Raw genomic sequence first — 23,009 nt, 5'->3', positions numbered from 1 at the left:
ACTAACATCATCTAACAGAAAAGTCCCGATGCCTAGTGACGTCGTGTTCCCGTTATCCAATGGGTGTGCAATATATAAATCCGCTGCTCCTCTGTAGGAAGTAAAGTCTGTGTCCACTGTCAGGTGCTATACTAGTCTATGCGTGTACGTTGCTGGGGAGGAAAATGCTCTAAAGCATTGATACCAATCTATTTGACTAGGAGTTATAACCTCTGCTCCCTATGGAAGGATATATGATCATATGCAGAAAGGAAAAGGGATCATCTGGCTGTTCCGTCGGATTGTTAGGTAGGGTAAAAACATCCCGTTTTAATCTATGATACGACCAGCTAGGCTGCTAATATGTTGCTAGCTGCAGGCTAACAGACTAGACAAGCATCCAGTGGTGCTTACCACCCAAGTCTAGCTAACTGGCGCGCTAACATTGACAAAGAGATAGTATTGTCTGCAGTATCCTTAATAGTAATTATTGGACGTAGTGGTCATTGGATGTGTTTCTTTAGCTCATCTGGTACACTTATTTATAAATTAATGGTATGGGAAGTTGATCGTGAAAATGATGCATTCTCGGGCCTGTTACTGTTAGACACAAATGTTTGTTTGTTTTTTCAGCACTGCTTTCAGCGCATCTTTGCATTGTAACATTGAGACAGTAAGCCTACTTTGCAACAGTAACTTAAGGAATTTCTTTGCCATTAATGGTAACAATGAGCGTGAACCTCCAAGAGTTACAAAGATATATGTGTAATTCTGATACGCAATGCCCTGGAGAGGAGAGGAAAGCGGTTAGTCGCAGCGACAGTATTTGACAGATTGTTGTTAAATGAAGCCCCAGTTCATATTTCAGTTTTACTGAGAGGGGGATATTATTGCTCTTATCGTCTAGCTTAGAGGATATTTTTCTACCGATGAGCCACGCTTACTTCCGAGCTACCAAAATAACCAAGAGGGGACAGCTCCAGCCTGTTTCTTTCAAGCGGAATAAATTGAGTTGCAGGCCTACTAGGCTTTTTGACTTGGGTGATTTCGACTTAAAAAAAGAAGAAAATCTATCATGATGGATGAATAGATTGACCTTAAAGAGTAGAGTAATTGGAAAGATGAAAGGGTGTTTAGTGTTTCGTTTTGTCCCCAGCTGACCATGATCCGGAGCGTCGCTGGCTGTAAACCGCTGGTGGGGATGCCATGGGAGGGGGGGCGGGGGGATTATGGACACTAGACTCTGCTCTGATTGTTTACTTTGTCCCTGATGACAATTGTGTTTCTGGAGGATGAGGTCATACTGGTCCCTGGTATGTGGGCTAAGCCCTGGTCATTTAAGTTATTAAATTAAATCTTATACATAGATGAGGGCTTGCCAACACACACACAGACACTGTCTTGGGTTTCTGTAATGTGTTTTTCAGTTTCATGTTTCCTTTAACATGTCATATTTATTAGTAATGAAATACTGACAGTTGTGACAGAGAACGGTGGCATTTTCAGGATCTGTGGAGGAGATCCATTTCAGCGCAGAATCACTAGATAGGTGATGATGTGGCCCTTTAATGTAATTTAGACTTGGGTGAGCAGTGAGCTCTCGTTGGGGACGCCTGTGTGCAAGAGCAGCTCGGGACATCTGATTTCAATCGGTTTCCCCTGTCTGTGCAAAGGATCAATTTACTAACCCAGAGTGAACTACGTTTTTGCCATCGGCCAATTATCCCAGAGTTCAGTCATGAATGTATTCTGTAAGAATGCATGGGTTTGTGCGAGCAGATTTAATATTGTTAAACTCTGTTTCTTTTTCTTTCTTCCAGGGCTGACCAGATCACTGTGACTCGTCTTAAAGGACAAAGATAATCTGTTTGAAGTCACAGGGTCCGAGGTCTTGTTCTCCGCCACAGAATAGAAAGAGAGGTATGCAAACTTGTGACATTGCTATTTTTTTTCCGCTTGTGGTGTTCCTAAATATGTGTGGGTTTGGTCACACACAGTGTTGAGACTTGAATCTAGCAGGTTGCTCATGTTCCTTATTTTGCCTTCCTTCCTGTGTGCCGTTAATAACTTCCTGTTTTGTTTTGTTTGTCTTTTGTCTTTTGGTTTGTTTTGAAAATGGCTCACCGTCAGACTTGTGAGAGTTGAGAACTTCCGTACTTCCCTTTTCTCCTGAAGAGAGAGAACACCTTATTTGTAAACCAGGACCTGTTTCCGTGTGAAATGACCAAAACACAATGTTAGGGCTTATGCTAAAGCTACAGCCTACGAGGAATCTTTACTTTCAAATTCATACACTGTTGAGCATTTAACGTTTTTTCCCCGCATTTTGGATAATAGAACTTCCAAATCTGAGGTCTTTGATAATCAGGGACATAAGTTGAAAAGGTCAATGAAAAAGTTTTGAGGTTAATTTCTGGTGATTCCATGTGTGTCGTAGCAACCATGTCCAACCAGGAGACAGATGCGTACACCATCTCGCCGGAGATGCCGGCCGTGTTCGATGGGGTGAAGCTGGCAGCGGTTGCCACGGTGCTCTACATCATCGTGCGCTGCCTGAACCTGAAGAGCCCCACTGCATCCCCAGAGCTCACCTACCAGGACACGGCCCTCAACCGCTTCCTACTCAAGTCCTGCCCTTGCCTGACCAAAGAGTGAGTCCTTATACACACACAAACACGCACGCACACACACGCACACACACACACACACACACACACACAAACACACACATACATAGACACGGGCATAAACCCCCGATATTCCACATCAGAATCTTGGTGTACAGGTAGTATTCTAATGATGAAACTTCATTGTATGAACTAACAGATAGAGACCATTTAATATAATGCCTTTAGTATTCACCTGACAGCAGTTGCTGTTGCTGTAGCTGTAAGCCATGCATGAATACGTTCATTTCACAGAGACAGGCATTTGAACATAAGTGAGGTCAGCTGTTAGCTGGACTGTTCACATAATGTAATGTAGATGGTGTTGCTAGAGGCGTTTAAGAATGTTGAACTATCCGTTCAGCACCTCGTTCCAATATAGCTTCTAGAATGTAGAAAAGGGTTTCATAATGCACAGGCATCTCTCTCATCGAGTCTGACTGTCTGTTGTTTTTGAAAACACCTGAGCCTCACACTGTTTGTCATAGGTAACCGGAGAGCTCTCCATATTGGCTACCATATTGACAAGAGCAAACTGAGCTCATATTTGCCCTCCAAGTATTTATGAACGCGTGTTCTGAGCATTTTATGCTACTGGTGTTGAAACTTTGCTTTTGTTAGTGCCGAAGGAGAACCTCTGCATCCCTCCCCAAGTGTTTGTTTTCAGTCTTTCGGCTAACATGGGGCTGTTAGATCTGTTAATGTCTCACTAATGAGCTTCAATGGGATGCACACGCCCTTTGCAGGACTGTGACTGACTGGCTTGGTATGCTCATTCAGTGAACTAGGTGACATTTAAGGCATATGGTAGGTATGGTACTCTGACTTCTAAAATGAATGACTGCTATAGTGAGGGTGTCTACAGACAATGATACTTTGTTATAGGGAGGTCTCTGACTTGAACCAGTTTTGTGTGTGTGTGTGTGTGTGTGTGTGTGTGTGTGTGTGTGTGTGTGTGTTAGGATGTTAGGATGTTAAACACCAGTTTCCAATGCTGCACATTCCTCTGAAGATCATCCATCTGCCTAAATGTCATGTCAACATTCATCCCCTGCTGTTCCATGGCCCCTTCATAACATCCCCTGACACAGGCTACCATGGGCTACCATCATTACCAACATTATGTAATAGTGTTTCCAGTGCAATGGCCATGTGTACAGAGGCCAGGCAGGCTAATCAATAAGTCACCCAGCTCCAGGCCTCCACCCCACCCCACCTCACGTGTCCCAGTGCAGGGGAGAGTTCAGTCGGGGGGAGGTTGAGGCGCCCCAGTGATTCCCCATGCCTTCTATGAAAATATTTAGTCTGTGATCACATAAGGGAGTGGATCAGAGGACTTTGTGCTCCGCGAGTGGGCGGGCAGGCGGGTTGGGTTCAGGGAGGGCGGAGTGTCCTGATGTGAATCTGAACCTCACACAGCGCAGGGCGTGCGTGATGTGATGAGTCAGGACTTTCTTTTCAGTAATGAAACAGGGCAGTGGGCCAGACGTCTAATGTGATCCTTAGACACAGACATTGAGGGCAGGTGTAATAGAAATATTAGATAGCCATTAACCTCGTGCTTTTATGGTCGCGTTGTGGTTAGAAAGAGGAAGTGCCTCGGTAGATCCCTATGAGCTGGCAATTGGATCCATGCCCAGAACTTTATGGCAACGCTTCCAGTATAATGAGGGCAGGGTTGGTTGTTTGCTGTCTGTTAAGGGCTGTCTAGGTACACCCTTTTATGCTGTTTTTTTTTAATCTAGCCAATACTTTGCACAATACATTAGCTCAAGGCCTTGACCATCAAAATAGCCCAAAGCTGATGGTCTTTGGTAGGAATCTAGGTTATGTGGCCTGCCGTGAATAGACTAGAGTAGGTTCATATAGGTCAGTGCTCGAGGTTTGTGCATAAACAGCAGCTTGAGCCAGCCATGCTGTCTCCCTGTAATGCTCCCTCTTTGTGGGCATCTTCCCAAGAGTAGTCCCCCGTCCTCCCCCTCCCCCCGCCTACAGGATTATCTCATTACATAGTCATTCTATCAGCATTAACTCGGCCAGACTAAGCAGAGGCTTCTGGTGACTTCTCAGCAGGAGCATAGCCTCCGGTGACTTCTCCTTATTCTCCTGTGGAGAAGCCTCTCCGTACCTGATCCCCTTTGTTACCCTAAGATGCCATCTACCCCTCCCCCTCCCTTTCCCCGCCACCCCACCCCCCCACGCTGCGTGATGTAACAGCGATTTATTCCAGCAATTCCTCGCCATCACTAGCGCAGCAATTACCGATGAAGGGCTGTAAAATAATCAGTGCCGTGACTGGATGTTTGACTAAGGGGGTACTGTTGCTGGCTGTTTGTTCAACACAGGTGGCACCGTGTTGTGAGGAAGATGAGGTTGCTGGACCGCTAATGGCGGGCCGGACTTTGGGACTGATATGAACGGTGTCCGGGTGTACCGGTCATGGACGCAGTGCGCGTCCTCTGGCTCTTCTGGCCCTCAGCTATCTCAGCCGAGGCACGGTCGAGTTGCCCTTGTGTGTGTGTGTGTGTGTGTGTGTGTGTTTTATTAGCATCCTCCTTCTGATTGTGTACAGTGAGACCTACAGTGCTGGACCAGAGCAGGCAGTCACCAGCTCTGCTATTTAGTATTTGTAGACACAACGCCACAGCTTTTATCGCCACGCAGACTAAGCTAGTTTTTCTCTGTGTACTTAGGCATATCTGACTGTGTTTTCTCTGTGTACTTTGGCATATCTGACTGTGGTCATCTGCACAGTATGTTCTCAGGGGCCTACTTTGCTGTTCCCTCATAAATTCTTGAAGCGTTAGTAATAGCAGTGTATGCAAAGGGCAAAAAAAGGAGTGGCTGTTTTGGTGTTGCGTAATTAGAAAAAACATAGAACTTGTGAAGATTTTGTCGTGATCAGTGCGGAGCTCTTGCGTAACTAAGTGGTGTTCTTCAGAAGCACGCTGCTCATCAGATGTAAACATGACAGGCACCATAGTCTAAACATGTCACTGAAGTATTTCTGCAGATTGGGCCTCGTAATAGGGCACATCCTTCTCTATTCTCTCTCCTAGAAGAAGGCTGCAAAAACAACTATAAGACTTTGTAATGAGACAGTCAGAGAGGACATTTCAGACTCCCAACGCTGAAATCATTTACTTGTAGTTTCATCCATTGACTTCTTCTGTCCAGTTTAGGTTTTTGCGCCGGGTTGTATTCCCTGGTGAAGTGGCGTAATCACAAATGGAATTTAGGCTAGTCCTCAACTAGACAGAATTCCTGGCACCGGAAACTGAGTGAATCTTTTGCTGACTCCTTACACAGTATGTGAAGGCTCAGCTAGTGTCTTTGCAAGGTCTCTGCAATCAGGTGACTGTTCTTGGTTTGAGCTTTTTAAGGGACACCATCACCTCTGTGACTATTTGAATTTTGTCTATGCGACTATCATGAGAGGCAAGATCACAAAGCCAAATTCACCCCAGCAGTGTCAGTTTGAAATTAAATAAAATGAAATTATATTAGTAGTGTCTCTCCTTATAGGGTGAAATAGAATATATCCAAGTGTTGTATGTTCTTGCTCAGAACAGTTTGCCAATCAGAATGACTGAAACTGCGTTGTTGTGTCTTCCTTCTCCAGGTACATTCCTCCGCTGTTGTGGGGCAAGAGTGGCCACCTGCAGACAGCGCTCTATGGGAAGTTGGGCCGAGTGAGCTCACCACACCCCAACGGTCTCAGGAAGTTCCTGCCCATGATAGACGGTGCCACTGCCACCTTCGACCTCTTCGAGCCCATGGCCGACCACCCAACAGGAGGTTGGCATTCAAGTTGTTATTTTGTGTGTTGACACCTGTTAGGTTAGGGTTGTGTATGAGTGTGTTGTTCAAGGGGAACGATAGATTAAACTTTATTGTCACTGCACAGAGAACAAGTTCTGAGACAACGAAATTTGCAGTTAAGCATCTAACCAGAAGTGCAAAAAAGCAGAAAAAGTGCAGAGTATGTGCATAGCTGTAAAGTGGAGTATGTAAATAAATAAGATATGGAATATGAACAGTATTGATAGAAGACTAGCAGCAGTAGAAGAAGCTAGTGCCATTCGGATGATAAGTATATATATAAAGTGCAGTTGTAAGTATAAGTGATAGTAGTAAATGAAATTAAAAAATGAAATGAAAAGGAAGTAATAATGTTACATACAGAGTAAGTTAAGAGTTATTATATAAGTACAATGAATACACTATAGACAAAATACGATTATAAATGAATATAAATATGAATACACTATAAGTGGGATAAATACAGTAGTAAAAAAACTGTCTAGAGCAAATGTTCAGTGGCTGGAGGAGGGGGTGTGACCGACTGTTTGCTTGTTATATTGTTCTAACTCAATACTGGACCTATTTTGATTGTTAATTGTCTTTAGTAAAGGATTGAACCCAAAAAGATCTGTGTGTGTGTCTGTGTGTGTATAGCCTCTCCCACTGAGGCATACTTCAGTGTGTCTCCATGTCTGGGATGTGGGCTGAGGTGCAGTCTGTTCCCACTGTAATTGGGTGCAGCCTGTTGTCACATGGAACTCTTGGCTCCTTCGCTACCATTGCCAGAGTAATAAGGAAAAGGGGCACAAGAGCTCCCTTGTCACCATGCATCTTGTGCTGTCTGTCTGCTGATATCTGACCATCCCATCCTCATTTGGTTTCCCATGGCGACTATCTCAAACTGAATGTTGTTGATGTTTTCTTAGAAACAAGTCATAAGAGTGCTCTGGTCTGTCATTTAGTAATCTTGTTTGACATTAATGGGGAACTGGGAGAATAGTGTTCCTCTGTTCCCTGTTTTGTTTGCCTTACCTCAGTGACTCCAGAGTGCATCACTGGAAGAGTCAATATATAGTATTTCCATTTCAAACTGTAACCTCTTTGTGTAAAGAGGTTTTATCATACCCATGTGTTTGTATGTGTGACCTCAATGCAAATATCACCCTATCAGCTAGTGATAAGCATTGTTTTCTTTGTTCTCCTGTGTGCAGATGACATCACCATGGTGATCTGTCCAGGGATCGGTAACCATAGCGAGAAGCACTACATCCGGACTTTTGTGGATCACTCGCAGAAGCAGGGCTACAGGTGTGCAGTGCTCAATCACCTGGGAGCGCTGCCCAACATCGAGCTCACGTCTCCGCGCATGTTCACCTACGGTACGGCCGCACCCTATGAGACAGACCCTCCAGTCACCATGCTACATAGTCTCACCCGTACACTTGTTCACACCTGCACCGTTGAAGACAAGTTCTAGCCCTGCGGTGGTGGTGCCCATCAGCACCTCAATGCTGTCACTCAAGTTATGGACGCCCATGCTCAGTTCAGTCGTGTATATACACTTCCAACTCACTCACTCACTCACTAACTCAAAGGGGATTGTACATTGGGGTGGACCTGAGTGGAATATAGTTTGCGAAATCACCTGAGAAAATACGTCAGCAGTGTTTGTGTCACTTGTTTGTGTATGTGTCACTGGTTTGTTGTGCAAGTCTGTAAAGATGCGTGAGCCTCTGATGATGCTAGAAGCTAGGCAATGTCTGTCTTGTGGTTTGTGTCTGTCTTGTGTGCATGTGTGTTCTGTTCATTGTCCTTTGTGATGTTTATACGCCACAATGGGACTCAGCTGTAAGAGGTGCTGTATAAAGTCTCCTCTTTTCATCCCATCACCTCTAGCGTACCTATGGGAGTTATCGGACAGTGTCAAACATCGGCCATTCTGTTAAACAATCAAAATGCTAAGTTTATTAATGGATTAACAATCTATAACTTCAGTTTAATAATGGATTCACATGACAATGCAAACGTTTGCCGATAACACCCGCTGTCCGATAATTAACACTGTTACGATACCTCTGCTGTCCTAGTAAGACATCCCCTTTTCATCTCATAGGAACATTCTGTAGACTGTAGCTCACTTCTTGGACCCTGCTGTTAATACATGTCCTTGTCATATAACGACAGCACCAAAAGTAGAAATGTCCAGCCTCAGAAAATAAAAGTACTTGTTTTTAGGCATTTCAAACATGTCCATGGCATCTCAATGGAAACAATTAAAAAAATTATTAAACGCTGGATAGCTGACTTGAAGTCCTTGTGTAGAGTAGGTTCTGAGCCTGGATGTTTCACTGTTGGCTAGATGTACACACTTTCTGTGAGGGGACTTCTTGGGTGTGACCTGTGGTGGTGTGTGTGTTGCCCTCAGGGTGCACGTGGGAGTTCGGGGCGATGGTGGGCTACATCAAGAGGGCGTACCCCCAGACACAGCTCATCGTGGTGGGCTTCAGCCTCGGGGGCAACATCGTCTGCAAGTTCCTGGGCGAGAACCGCACCAACCAGGAGCGCGTGCTGTGCTGCGTGAGCGTGTGCCAGGGCTACAGTGCACTCAGGTGAGTGTGTGTGTGTGTGTGTGTGTGTGTGTGTGTGTGTGTGTGTGTGTGTGTGTGTTTTTCTCTCTCCCTACTCTCCTGTCTCTGCCAGAAGAGCTAAATGCTGCTGTTGACATTAGTAGTAATCTGCGGTTATCTCCGGCATCCGCAATAACAAGCCAAAGCTACTCAGGGTGATTGTGAACGTATTGGGGTAGAGGGTAGTTTTGCATTGCTACGTTATAAAAAGGATTGCATTGGTGATCGCTGAGCACGGGCACTCTTGGGCTGACGATGCCGCACACATTCTTGTGACACGTGTAAGTGGGACATCACGTCTCCTCAGAGAGAGCTTCCCGGAACATTGTGCTACGCCGGGAACGGCATGCCAGAAGCCAGAAACCAGAAGCTTGCATTCATCTGTCTGCTGTTTGTGCGCATTCCTCCCCTTTGAGAGGTGCACCGAGTCAGTGTACATACCGCTGCGGGCACTGCTACCTTTGTTGTGGAGCTGGGAGGCCAGCTGACTCATTTCATATGAGACCTGACAAAGTAGGTGGCGTAGGCAGTGACCGACGCAGCCTGATAATCTCACAAACACACACACACACACACACACACACAGAGGCTGCAAGGTTACCATGGCGTGTGTCTGTAACACACCTCTCCCCATATTATTAAGAAGTCATACTGACAAGAAATCACCGTGTCTCACTTCCCTGGGTTGCATGGTGTCGTTGTGGCGTCATGTTCTAATACCACACTGCTGAAATTTGGGTCGGGTTGGCCAGTTACTAGCAGAGCTGCGGTCTAAAGGCTGGCCCCAGACATGTGGTGACGCTGCTCATTGGTAATGCCACTGTATAAATAGAAATGAATGAAAATATAATGAATGCTTTAATCTGCTTAAGTCTGTTTCTTCCATTTCTGAGGGAACGCCCTGCAAAGCACTTAAAAAAAAAATGTAAATGTGCTTCCTCTGTCTCAAAATGCGACTTTCAGTATTTTTAGTAGTCAGATTTTTATCAAGAACCTTTGATGAAGAACAATTGTGTTGTTTTGTTTATTTTAGCCCTGGGTTGCTGGGTTTTGGTAAACTGAACTGTTCCATTACACTGTGAGAACAGCTTTGTTGAATGAAGGCAGGGTGTCTGAGCTTATTCTACCTGTGTGTGTGTGTGTGTGTGTGTGTGTGTCTGTTTGTCTGTCTGAATAGACTTTTCAGAGTATATTAGCCAACATTGTGCTTAATTTGACTGTTCTCTCTCTCTCTCTCTCTCTCTCTCTCTCTCTCTCTCTCTCTTTCTCTCTTTCTTTCTTTCTTTCTTTCTTTCTTTCTTTTTTTTTTTTTTTTTTTTTGTGTGTGTGCATGTGCGCAGGGCGCAGGAGACCTTCCTGCAGTGGGACCAGTGCAGGAGGTTCTACAACTTCCTGATGGCTGACAACATGAAGAAGATCATCCTCTCACACAGGTACAGGCAGGCACACACATACACACACACACACACACACACGATCATCCTCTCACACAGGTACAAGCACACATGCTGTTACACACACACATACACGATCATCCTCTTACACAGGTACAGGCACACATGCTGTTTAACACACACACACACATACATACACACACACACACACACACACACACACACACACACACACACACACACACAACATGATCATCCTATCACACAAGTACAAGCACACATTCTGTTAAACGCCCAAACACTCCCATTCTAGTATCTTCTTTATTCTCATGCTTTGTTTTTTTTTTCCCCTCTGGATAAAAAGTATTTCAGAAGGCAAAGTTAATAAACATGGATACAGCAATGTAATCATTACCAGGTGTTCTGTTTTCGTTGTGTACCTAACCACACACACACACACACACACACACACACACACACACACACACTCACAGTTCAGGGTTGGTTTGGGGCGTAGTAGCTATGCTTGGAATGCTGCGTGCGCAGCGGTGTTATTGAAGCGCTCCCACGGCCCCCTCAGGTGCGTTGCTGGAGAGACGGCCCTGGTGAACTTGAGCACGTGTGCACAAGCCAAGGTGCACGAGAGGAGGTGATAAAGAGCATCTCACAGATCAGACCAAGATGTTTCCTTTAGGGGCACATGTGTGACTCTGCTGTCACCGCTGGGCCTGTTAACTCATGCCATGAAGATAGAGAACACAGAATGAACATGACAGGTACTGACATTGCTGTGTGTCTGTGTGTCTGTGTGTCTGTGTGTCTGTGTGTGTGTGTGTGTGTGTGTGTGTGTGTGTGTGTTCAGGGGAAGTCTGTTTGGCAGCTCCACTAAGCTGCTGGATTCCAGCCTTAGCCGGCTCTACACGGCCACCTCCCTCATGCAGATCGATGACACCATCATGAGGTGAGAGGTCACCTCCCGTTGTGTCCTCGTAGTCTACCAGGGGGCCTCACAGATGAGGAGTAACTCTGTCTTAGCACATGGAATAAGGTTGAACCCAAGGATAACAAGAACACTAGATTGAGAGTAACCTTTTCAATGTATGAAATAAGGTTGTAGCTCAAGTATAACAACAAACACTAGATTCAGAGTACTCTCTGTGAACCTGGCTGTTTTGTTTTAGAAACCTGAAAAATTAAAACCTCTTAATGCCTTCCCTCACTCACGTTCTCCCTTCCCATATTCTCTCCCTTTTAATCTTTCTTTCTGTCCTCATGACCTATGCCCCCATGTGCTCATTCTCTATCTATCTATCTATCTATCTATCTACTCATTCTCTATCCGTCCTTCCTTCCCTCCCTCCCTCTGCTCTTTCTCTGTCTATCTACTCCATCCCTATCTATCTATCCCTATCTATCTATCCCTATCTCGCCTGGGTCTGATTGAAGGTTTTTGCATTTTCTAGGAAATTCCATGGTCACAGTTCCCTGAAGGAGTATTACGAGAAGGAGAGCTGTGTGCATTATATTCACAATGTGAGTAAACACACACACACACACATACACACACACCCTTATCTGGGTGAGCAGCGTTGCAGGATGCTGAAAGGTTGCCATTTATGACATCTGGCCAGTAGATTAAGAGTGTTTCCCTTTAGAGAGCTCATAGTTGGCCCTAGATGTTGAGCATTGTTACCCTGTGTGGGTTGGTGAAGGAGCTCTGTGTGACGCTGCTCTCGTTGCAGGTGAATGTTCCGCTGTTGCTGGTCAACTCTGCGGATGACCCACTGGTGCACACCTCTCTGCTCACCATTCCACGGACACTCGCAGGTAAGGACATCAGACAGGAATAACCAACAACACAGCAACAACAACAACAACAACAACAATAGCAGCAACAGCAATTACCAACAACAACAATTACCGGCTACAACCACAGGCAACAGGCCTCAACTCCAAATAAACACCTCAAATACATGACTGAAAAAAAAAAAATATATATATATATGCACAGACACTACATATTCACCTATACAGCTATACCCAGCTATTCTGTCAACACATACACACACAATCCTTTGGGGATTCAGGGAGTGTAAGTGAGAAGGGGTGTGGAGGTGACCTCAGGACATTACTTGGGCTGCTACTCTGAGGAGCATTTCCACTTTGGTTTGTGCTGGTAAACAACAACAACAACATGTACACTGATGAAGGTAAACCAGAACCAAGGGGTTCATGAGTTTAGAAGGGGCTTTAGTGATACAGACGCTTAGCGTATGAACATCAGTATTCTGCGTAGAATGACCGTGATGGCCAGTGGAGTGGGAGGGAGGGAGGGAAGTGTGTCACATGAAGTGTGTCACAGGAATGACCCATGAGCTTTGCATTGCCCAACCTGATTGTGACAGTGACCCACTGAGACGTGTTTAGCAACAGCGTCGGCTCAACTCGTGGGCTCAGCCAAAGCCCTCTCAACCCCCTGTCAAGTGGCATATAACGCCGTTGGCATCAAGAGGGCAGTGCAGTGAATTGAAGTAGGCAATGAAGTAGGCAGCGCAGTGCCAGGCTTTTAAACCCCAGAGAAGGAGTTATCTTAACCCAGCAGTGCCTGACGTGTGACTCATCTCCAGACAAGAGTTTACAGATCACAGGGGTGTGGTGTGGTGTGGTGTGGTGTGGTGTGGTGAGGTGAGAGGGTCTAATCATCTCTTCCTACCCAACAACCCTACACACACACACACACACACACACACACACACACACACACACACACTCTTTCCAAAAGGTTCCCCAATCAGTCCTGTGTCACTCAATGCACCGCTGCTTAGTCATGGCCACCCTTGATGACCAATGCAGAATGGTAAACATGGCAGTGGAGCCACTCTATTTCCCAACACTGACTCTACATCTTGAGCTGGTCCCGGACTTCTCATTGGCAGTTCTAGAATGGTCGGTTGTTGGGCTGCCTAGCAACCCCTGAGGTTGGGCCGATCGGCTGGCGGCACTTAGAGGAATGTGACCTGGGCAGTGGGTTGTTATTTACAGGCATGGGATGGGGGGTGCGCGTGTCAGGGGGCTCAAGGCGTCGTTTCCTGTCTCTAGAGATGTGGATTTATCGGCAGCTCAGCTGTCTGGGCGAGTCAGGTTACTGTAGATGCCAGTGGGGCAGAGTGTCTGCATCCTTTGCCGTAGAGAACACACACACACACACACACACACACACACACACACACACACACACACACCAAGAACGAGGGTCTGCATCCTTTGCCCTAAAGAACACACACACACACACACACACACACACACACCGAGGCCGAGGGTCTGCATCCTTTGCCCTAGAGATCTCTGCCAACTGACCAGCCTGGCATGGCATGGTACTACACAACACAACGTGACATGATTGCGAAACACCAGAAATGCTGAAACACACACACACCCCCACATGTGCGCACACATAAACAAATTCTTGCCCAAGATAGGACAGCGAGAAATGAATCCATGGTCAGGAGGAGTGGCAAAGGTTGCACCAGAGAGCTTGGCCATAGAGCCTGTGATGATATTAACAGCCATGTTCCACTTATCTGGCATGTTTTGTTCTTCTGTTGCAGGGGATTACACTGTTCCCTTATGTGACATTGATTTGATAGACTTGCATTAATGTATTGTTTGATGAGCCTTTCAGTAAGTAAGTGTAAGGCCATTGTTCCAGGGATGCATGCATATCCTCACACACACACACACACACACACACACACACACACACACACACACACACACGCTGACCAGAGCCCAGGTGCAGGGCATAAAGTGTACATGCAATACACAGTGAACTGTACACACATAACACACATAATCCACATAACGGCTCATACATACAGTCACTACACTTATTATGAAATGATTTTCTTCTAAGGGATATACTGTCCAAGGTATTTGTTTCCCCTTGGTCATTTTCTCATGGCTTCATCTTTGTTGAAGTTTATTATGGCCGGTTCACACTACACGATTGTCGAACATTCCTTCACGATTTAACATGTCACACTATGCGATCACAGAGCCACGACTTCGGGCTTTGTCTTGGTCGGAAGACTGGCCACACTACAAGATCATGAATCTTTGTATCTAATTGCCTAGGTAACAGCTAGGTACTTTTGAGGTAGGCTATCAAACGTAAATTTCCGGGTAAGACTGGAAATAGACTACTTTAAAACCAACATTTTGTAACCTACATTTACAATAATAACAGTTTATCAGGCTGGACATTCGTTATACAGGCCAGAGTGAGGTTTATGCTAGGTTTAAGCTATGTCCACAATGGATACGTCATTGCGATTCCCCTAAAAATTCTGACATGCCAGACTTTTCGTCGTGGGGTTTTCGAACGTTGCAGACGAAAACATCGCAGGTCGCAAGCATGTCACACTACAAGACCTCACCTCGTCGCAGACTTTTAAAAATCGGGCCCGATCCTGCAAATTTGTCGGCGACGAAGAAATCGGTGCAAAATTGGGCTGAAATCGTGTAGTGTGAACCGGCCATAAGACGAAGAAATTAGAGGATTTAATCCTGCCTGTCTGTATCTGTATATTGTGTTCCTAAAACTGTGTTGTTGTATAATGTTGGTGATTTCTAGGTTTTTCATGATTGTGAAAGTTTGCTTTTTCTCTGCGTCTTTGCCCCCCTCCAGAAAAGAAGGAGAACGTGATCTTCGCGCTGTCTCTGCACGGCGGGCACCTGGGCTTCTTCGAGGGCGCCGTGCTCTTCCCACAGCCCCTAACCTGGATGGACAAGGTGATAGTGGGCTATGCCAACGCCATGTGCCAGTGGGAGAAGCAGAAGCCTCAGTGCCTAGGCAGCGGGCACACGCCCAACGCCCCGTGCCAGAAGGAAGCCACGCAGTCCTAGAGGGTGCCGGACCCGCCTCTCTAACCCCCTCTCCCAAACACACACACACACGCCCACTTACCCACCCATGTCTTTTCTCACTGTGCTTTTGTGCCCACCGCCTTTCCTACCTTTTGGCCTTTTGACCTTTGAACCCACAGCCCCTCAAGTCACCCGCATCACCTTACATGCATCCTGAGGAGTTTTCCTTTGATGCCTTTGTGGAAGTGGCAATTTCTTTCAGGAGAAGAATGAAAGAAGCCTACAGTTAATCTGCTGTTTTAAAGTTAGTTTTCCCTCTGTCATTCTTGTAATGTCTCAAACTGCCAAGAGAGGGGGAGTGAGAGGAGGAGAGAGACACATAGAAACCATGTTGACCAAAACAAAACTTGAAGGGGAGGGGAAAAAAAAAAAAAAACAGGAACAAAAATATTTACCACACAAGTGACTTTTTTCGTCGTTATGTTTGGAGATCACAAACACGGGCACCATGGTTTCAGTCCCTGAGGACCGCGAGGAGGACCGCGAGGAGGACTGGAGCCGTCCGCTTTTGCAGAATGACTCGCACTGTGGGATTCCCACGAAAGACTCGCCAGGCAGAACTGACCACTGCTCATGTCGGGAGTATCTCCTCCGCCTGCTTCCCTTAGGACCTCCAACACAAATGGACATTCTACTCAACACACAGCGTCTTAGCGTATGAGGATAGGCTAGCCAGCACTGTGTGCTTCTGCAGGGAAATCTGCCCAGTCACAGTGGGTGGCTACTCTCCAGAGTTTAAGGTTCTTGCTGTAGTTCTTTTAGACCTTCTGGGCTAAACTGGTGGACCTTCATCAGTTCTGTACCACAAAGCAACAGTTGTGCTTCTCTTTCACGTTTCGCTCCAGGGTCAAGCTTAACCACCTAAACATGCTGAACACGCCAGACCACCTGCCAACAGACGTCAGAGCCTCAGTAACACATTCCTGCAGATCATCTCAGCCTGATCCTGTGTTCTTATGATACAAAAGCACTTTAATGTCCTCTTCTGCCATAAATAACGTCTCGCAGAGATGGAAAGGTGTTTTTCTTTTCTTTTCTTTTCTTTTCTTTTCTTTTTTCTTTTCTAGGATGAGTAGAATGGGTTAGTGGAGCCAGGCCAGCGTAGAGCAGACAGGCGTGAGACACATGAGAGAGCAATGAGAGAGCAGACAAGTGTGAAATGGACCTTAACAAAACGTAACCGCACTCACGTGCTTAAGACCTGTATCATGACATGCTATCCTGAACTTACTCTTGTGGAGCGCAAAATCTAGTGATCAAAATTCAGCATTCTACAAATTCTTCACTTGCACAAAATGGACCTCAGAGATTCCAGTTGTAATCCTTTAACATGACTAAAATGGTGGTCCTTTGACTAAACTGTTGGAGCCCACTGCTCTAGTTACCTATCCAGTCCCTCTTCTGCCTGATGACCCATTGATCTCTCATGTTCACCCAAGTATGACGCTCTTTCTGCGGCCAAACCTCTAGTGTATTCCACCAGTGTCTGTCTAGTAGTTGGACCCAGCATTGTGCTGCTCGAGTTGACTTCTGACAGAGTGCATCATCTCAGCAGCAACAACAACAACAACATACAGCTGTTGGGATAACCACTCTGTTGAAGGCACGTCCCAGAACGTTGAAGAACCCAAGGAGCTGTTCTAGCAGGTGGTTTCTATTTTGCCCCGGGAGGCATGTAGTTTAGACTGGTGCCTCCTGAAAGGCGATCTGAACAGACATGTCCTGGCCCGAGACAGACAGGCGTGAGGCACTGGTCCCATGAGGGCTGTCTTGTAGGCCTCAGCAGACCTGGCATGCCTGGGCTGCCCTGGCCAGGACCTTTTGGTTTTAGAAGAGGTGAACCTTTCAGTGGAGATCTGTGTTTTCAGTCCCCAGTGTGAATCCATTTTGTCCTGCGGTTTTTTGGTTGTGGTTTATTGTTGTGTACCGTGTGGAATGGCGTTGAACAGTATGCATGTCTGGTTTTAGAAGTTGTGTAGATAAGGAGTGTGGATGTGTACACAGTCAAAGGCAGAATGCGAGTCGGGGGTGATTATTTTTTGGGGGTGGGGGTAGTGCTCTTATTGCACTTACTTCCACTGCCTGTAGGGATTCTTTCTCTGCTGTGAGTCTGTGATGTGGTGAAGACAGTAATACTAGAGGTGATTGTGTCTTCCAAATCAGGGCATAGTACACGATTTCAACTGCGATTATGTAACTGGTATTTAGAAAGAGACCTCTTGACCAGTGCATCCTTCAGACAGATTCCCATAGGCCCATGTGCTATGCAAGCTCACGGCATTCAGTAGTATGGGATTAGACTGGGGAGTAAACCTTAATCCTATTCCTTTATATTTTAAATAGGTCTTAGACAAGACTACCCAATCCCATATTTTGTTTAAGAGACTCTGTTGAACCAAAAATGTAATTTTAGTTATATGAAGCTTAAGGAAAAGCCAAGCCAGTGCTTCTCCTCTTTTTATTTTTATGGTGTGGCAACCATTTGGCAGGCCAGGCCAGGCCAGGACGCAAGTGAAACTCACTTTAATCTGCCATTCAGCATCAGTGGAGAACCTCTGCTGCAATGGCTCCCCCTTCTGTCAGTTGTTTGTCATAGCTCTGTTAGCTTAGCAAAAGAAGCCACTGAGAGAAGGTGTTTAACAACACCCACATTTCCTACCTATCCATTAAACTGTTTATGGACTGCGTTTAGTCAGCATACAGAAATGGCAATCAACCTGTTCAACAGACATCCCCCGCCTTCCTTTAGAAGCCCTACGGGGGGCTGGCCCCCTCTATGTTTGGGTTCTGGAAGGTTCCGGTCTCGGATCTTACCCACCAGCATAGTGCTCCCCCGTTTCAGACAGAACCAGCTGCAAACCACATAAATGAGGCAGTAACGCTTTTTTTGTTTTTTTTTGGAAGAAAAAAAAAAAAAGAATGTCTCGCCCTAACTTTGCACAGTAAATGCTGGTGATATCTGCTCAGAAACCCTTTTCATTTTTGTTCCGTTTACTTCGTTTCACAATGTTTTGTATTTTATACTGTTCTAATTATTGTCTGTTGTTTGCTTGTGTAAGTGTTACTGAAAGATGTTGGAGTATGAGTGTTTGTTTTGTATGAACACTGGTGGATGCCCACATAATATCACCATTGCTGGTTATATACCAAATCACTGAACCACCCACTTTAAAAAGAAAAAAACTAACAAACAAATAAAAAAGACAAAAAATAGAGGAGATGTGTATATGTATGTAAAATACAATATTTATAGTTATGTTATTGGGACCAGGGGCAATCATGCAGAAATATAGGGAGCAATAATGTGTAACACTCTTCTCCTGCTCAATGCCAAATGAGACGATGTACCCGAAGAAGAGCGTGGAGCCTAGAGGTTCACTACGGGCACGGAAAGGCCAACATTCATTTCCAAAGTTGCATCACAATCTGTGCTTTTACAACCAAGACACTAAATATTCCGTGAAATAGCAGATCTCATTAAAAGACACTAAATATTCAATATTTGATTCAGATTGGCTTCAGCCCCCTTACTAAAGGAGTCCACATCCTGGGGTAGGAGACCCGGAATATTCTGGATCTCTCTGGTAAAGCTTAAAGCTGGAAAGGCGACGTCACACTGTTTGACTGCAGTCTGTGAGATCTCTTGGATCTTTCCGATCTCCTGCTGTATATCTGACTGTTGTAGTGCTCAGCATCGACCCCACAAGTTGCCTGTCAAACACTTGTTCGCTTCTGTAGTCTCCAGCCTTTGCTTATCTCGGGGAGAAGAGTTTCATGACCCTGTCATTGGCATTTCATGTTTCTTGTCAGAAGTGAGAAATCGGCTTTGTGATTAAAACTGAGTGTTTGTTAGACAGGTGCGAAGCGTGTTGTGAGAAATTCACACAGGTTTTATGCTTTTTTGATGTGGGCCTAGGTGTCCCTGAACTCTTCTCCTTACTCGGTTCCATTCAGATACCTTGTAGATTTGTGACCGTTGTGGAGTTGCCATACAGATTGCAATGTATTTTGGGCCTTCAGCTGTAACCATACCACATCACCAGTGTTTTTTTTTTGTTATTATTGAGGGAGAAGGAAAAAAACATGGTGTGTGATGTAATAATTTATGAGAATATGGTTATTGTGTTCCACAAATAAAATATTTTCTTGTAAACGTATTTGTGCTGCGCCCTTTGTCCGTGCTAAGCTAGAGTTATGTTCCTGTCGGCTTTGTTCCGTTTTCTATTTTTATTTGCCCCAAAAGTTCGATTGCAACACTTCATAGCACACAGAGTTCTTTGGTAGAGCAAACATCAAAAGCAAACAAAACAAATTTCAATACAGGTTGTTGTCAGTTACAGACACACAATATTGCAACAGTGAGTCCACATTCCTCATCTCGTCTCATTGAGATCCCTGAACAATGCTCAGTCTTGCTAATGCACACACTATTCTAATGCTAATACACAGATGGTTCATGACCCCGGCTTTAGGAAACACCATCATATGAATAGGTACTTAATCTGGAAAAGACTTACTGGTATGTTCTGTGAAAACACATATGAACTTTGGCAAAAGCATTTCAGTTTGCACATATTTTATTGAAAATGTTACAGCTCACTGTCAAACTACAGGAGAAGACCTACAATCAATACAAGTGAAGTAAAGCACAACTGGCAGAAAATATTTCTAAGGACAAACTGCTCTCTAGAACAAGGAAGTCCACTGGAGACCCCTGGGTCAGCTGGGTCCCCTCTGATGCCAGGGTCTTGAAAGAGGGGCGTCTGGGAAGGACCCGGTTATGATTCAGCTCAGCCCAGCACAGGAAACAGGAAGCAGACTTCCACATGAAATAAAAGTTCTTCTAATATTTTTCATTATTTTCAATGTGACAGTGGCATCAGTGAGAGGGAAGTATGGCTGTTTCTGGAAAACAATAGGGAAACCTCTGTGTGTGTGTGTGTGTTTAAAAACTGGTTAAAGTGACTGAGAAAACATTTAATAGTGTCCTACTGGGGTGTATTAAGGAAACATTTAATAGCACATTACCATTATGCCATCTCCAGTATGTGTTTGAGATTCATTCAGTTATAGGAGGTTTCCATACGATTGGCCTCAGCCCCCGGTGGTGGGTCAGTACTCTTGTCCCCTCTTTAGCTAAGCACTTAGTCTCATTGTTGTACACATGATTACACAACATATCTACTCTTTAACTCAGTCAATACAGACTCAGTCTGAGGCTTTAGTCTAGAATATACCTATATATACGTAAATAAGGCAAAAGACCTGGAAAAATAATGAACAAAATGTTGGAGTTTGTAACACGGTTGACCTCTGTCTCGTCTTCGCCAGACGTTTCCCTCTGCACATCGTCAGAGGGTCTTCTGTGTAATCGTGGTGTGTTGACGTTTTTTATTTTTATTAGATAGACCTCTAAAACTCACCCTGCACTAGATGACTCCCTGTTGTACAATACTTACTTTAGCCAGTGAAAGTTACTTTTAATACAACCAACCCGCCCCGTGTTTAAAACCTTTCTTCCTGGTTCCCCCTACAACAACATCCCTAGAACTTTCCTGTATTCCCGTGGGAGTCAGAGTGGGTGTTTCTGTGGCGACAGAGGTCAGGAGGTTAGAGGGCGGTATCCTCGGAGCCGAACAGCTTCACGGCGGTGGCCTTGCCGTCACAGTCGGAGCCTTTGCCGCCAAAGTCTGCGGGGAGTATCTCGGGATCGAACTCCTTAAAGTAGCCATCGAGTTCCTCCCCATGGACGAACACCTGAGGTGGGCACGAGAAGCACAGAAGTAGTTCAGAGTGCAAACTAACATCATCCAGGCCTTATAAGAGACTTCACTTCTAACAGTGAAAGGTCAAACTTCCCATGATCAGGAGGCTCTGCCAAGGTGAAGCTCAGTTTTGAAACAAGTAACACAGTCTCACATTATCGTTCTTCTCACAGTGACCTTTATTTAGATACAGTGTAATTGAGTGGGATATCAAGTCTGAGAGGGCTTGGATTGGTTTTAGCTTTATAACCCCAAACAGGCCCTATCATCAGCAAGCCCTGCACCCAGGTGCTTAGGGACAGGTGTGTGTGTGTGTGTGTGTGAGTGAGTGCTGAGGGACAGGTGTGTGTGTGAGTGAGTGCTGAGGGACAGGTGTGTGTGTGTGTGAGCGCTGAGGAAAAGGTGTGTGTGCGGGTGCTAAGGGACAGGTGTGTGTGTGTGTGATGAGGGAAAGGTGTGTGTGTGCGGGTGCTGAAGGACAGGTGTGTGTGTGTGTGATGAGGGAAAGGTGTGTGTGTGCGAGTGCTGAGGGACAGGTGTGTGTGTGTGTGATGAGGGACAGGTGTGTGTGTGTGTGTGATGAGGGAAAGGTGTGTGTGTGTGTGTGTGTGTGTGTGTGATGAGGGAAAGGTGTGTGTGTGTGTGATGAGGGACAGGTGTGTGTGTGTGAGTGCTGAGGGACAGGTGTGTGTGTGTGTGTGTGTGTGTGTGAGTGTTGAGGGACAGGTGTGTGTGTGAGTGTGTGTGTGAGTGCTGTGGAACAGGTGTGAGTGTGTTTGAGTGCTGTGGAACAAGTGCGTGTGTGAGTGCTGAGGAACAGGTGTGTGTGTGAGTGCTGAGGGACAGGTGTGTGTGTGAGTGCTGAGAGACAGGTGTGTGTGTGTGAGTGAGTGCTGTGGAACAGGTGTGTGTGTGTGTGTGTGTGTGTGTGTGTGTGTGTGTGTGTGTGTGTGTGTGTGTGTGTGTGAGTGGTGAGGAACAGGTGTGTGTGTGTGTGTGTGTGCTGAGGGACAGGTGTGTGTGTGTGTGTGTGAGTGCTGTGGAACAGGTGTGTGTGTGTGAGTGCTGTGGAACAGGTGTGTGTGTGTGTGTGTGAGTGCTGTGGAACAGGTGTGAGTGTGTGTGTGTGAGTGCTGTGGAACAGGCGTGTGTGTGTGTGTGTGAGTGCTGTGGAACAGGTGTGAGTGTGTGTGTGTGAGTGCTGTGGAACAGGCGTGTGTGTGTGTGTGTGTGTGTGAGTGCTGAGGGACAGGTGTGTGTGTGAGTGCTGAGGGACAGGTGTGTGTGTGAGTGCTGAGGGACAAGTATGTGTGTGTGTGTGTGTGTGTGTGTGTGTGTGTGTGTGTGTGTGTGTGAGTGCTGAGGGACAAGTGTGTGTGTGGATCTCACCCTCTCCAGCAGCTTACTCTTCATGAAGGGCTTGACGACGTTGTAGGTGGTGGTGAAGTACCAGGGCTGATGGACCACATGCACCGCCTTGAAACGAGCAGGGAAGGAGTCCTGCGCACACACACACACAACATGTCAGCAACAGGAGCACACATCACTGCAGCTGACCTAGTCAAGAACTGGTCAGTGGGAAAGGGATAACATGTCAACACAGACACACACACACACACACACACACACACACAAAAACAAACACACATACACTCACACACATTTGGGTACATCCTTAACAGTAATGTATCCAAAGAGTTCATAGTACATATGTTTGTTTACATCAGTGCTATGAGTAAACAAAGCCCTGAGAGATGCAGTGTTCCAGAGTGCTGGTCAGTATTGATAGTTTTCAGCTGACGTCAGAATGACCAGCTGGCGGGCAAAAAAGACGTTCCACAGCAGTTT

General features: G+C 45.7%; 2 protein-coding genes across 3 annotated transcripts in view; one reads left to right on the top strand and one right to left on the bottom strand.

Moving 5' to 3' along the window:
* Positions 1 to 148: 148 nt before the first annotated feature.
* Positions 149 to 19,430, top strand: abhd2a (abhydrolase domain containing 2, acylglycerol lipase a). 2 transcript variants are annotated; one of them, XM_080843936.1, is made up of 11 exons: positions 149 to 288; positions 1,800 to 1,899; positions 2,417 to 2,630; positions 6,268 to 6,443; positions 7,661 to 7,828; positions 8,875 to 9,058; positions 10,417 to 10,509; positions 11,333 to 11,431; positions 11,934 to 12,003; positions 12,213 to 12,297; positions 15,158 to 19,430. In XM_080843936.1, the coding sequence occupies exons 3-11, from the start codon at positions 2,422 to 2,424 to the stop codon at positions 15,373 to 15,375; spliced, it is 1,302 nt and encodes a 433-aa protein (XP_080700062.1). In that variant the 5' UTR covers positions 149 to 288; positions 1,800 to 1,899; positions 2,417 to 2,421; the 3' UTR covers positions 15,376 to 19,430. The 2 variants fall into 2 exon arrangements, with proteins under 2 accessions (XP_080700062.1, XP_080700061.1); XM_080843935.1 differs by lacking the exons at positions 149 to 288; positions 1,800 to 1,899 and having other exon boundaries at positions 2,254 to 2,630.
* Positions 19,431 to 21,006: 1,576 nt separating this feature from the next.
* The window catches only part of rlbp1a (retinaldehyde binding protein 1a), a gene marked incomplete at its 3' end in the record, with an annotated part of 7,613 nt that continues 5,610 nt past the window's right edge, over positions 21,007 to 23,009 (bottom strand). Inside the window, exons 5-6 of the mRNA XM_080843638.1 lie at positions 22,551 to 22,661; positions 21,007 to 21,153 (exon numbers count right to left, since the gene is read on the bottom strand). Of these exons, the coding sequence (XP_080699764.1) occupies positions 21,007 to 21,153; positions 22,551 to 22,661 (258 nt within the window). The remainder of the gene's footprint in view (positions 21,154 to 22,550; positions 22,662 to 23,009) is intronic.

The sequence above is a fragment of the Sprattus sprattus genome (assembly GCF_963457725.1).
Source record: "Sprattus sprattus genome assembly, chromosome: 8".
NCBI lineage: Eukaryota > Metazoa > Chordata > Actinopteri > Clupeiformes > Clupeidae > Sprattus > Sprattus sprattus.
Note: the sequence above shows the minus strand (reverse complement) of the source record. Positions and strands in the feature narration are given on the sequence as shown.

What these genes read in the sequence shown, in the direction of transcription:
- abhd2a (XM_080843935.1), top strand. Translation starts at nt 2,404, where the DNA reads ATGTGTGTCGTAGCAACCATGTCCAACCAGGAGACAGATGCGTACACC. An exon ending in TCCGCGCATGTTCACCTACG is followed by an intron (nt 7,829 to 8,874) that starts GTACGGCCGCAC and finishes TGTTGCCCTCAG; the next exon opens with GGTGCACGTGGGAGTTCGGG. An exon ending in ATCGATGACACCATCATGAG is followed by an intron (nt 11,432 to 11,933) that starts GTGAGAGGTCAC and finishes TGCATTTTCTAG; the next exon opens with GAAATTCCATGGTCACAGTT.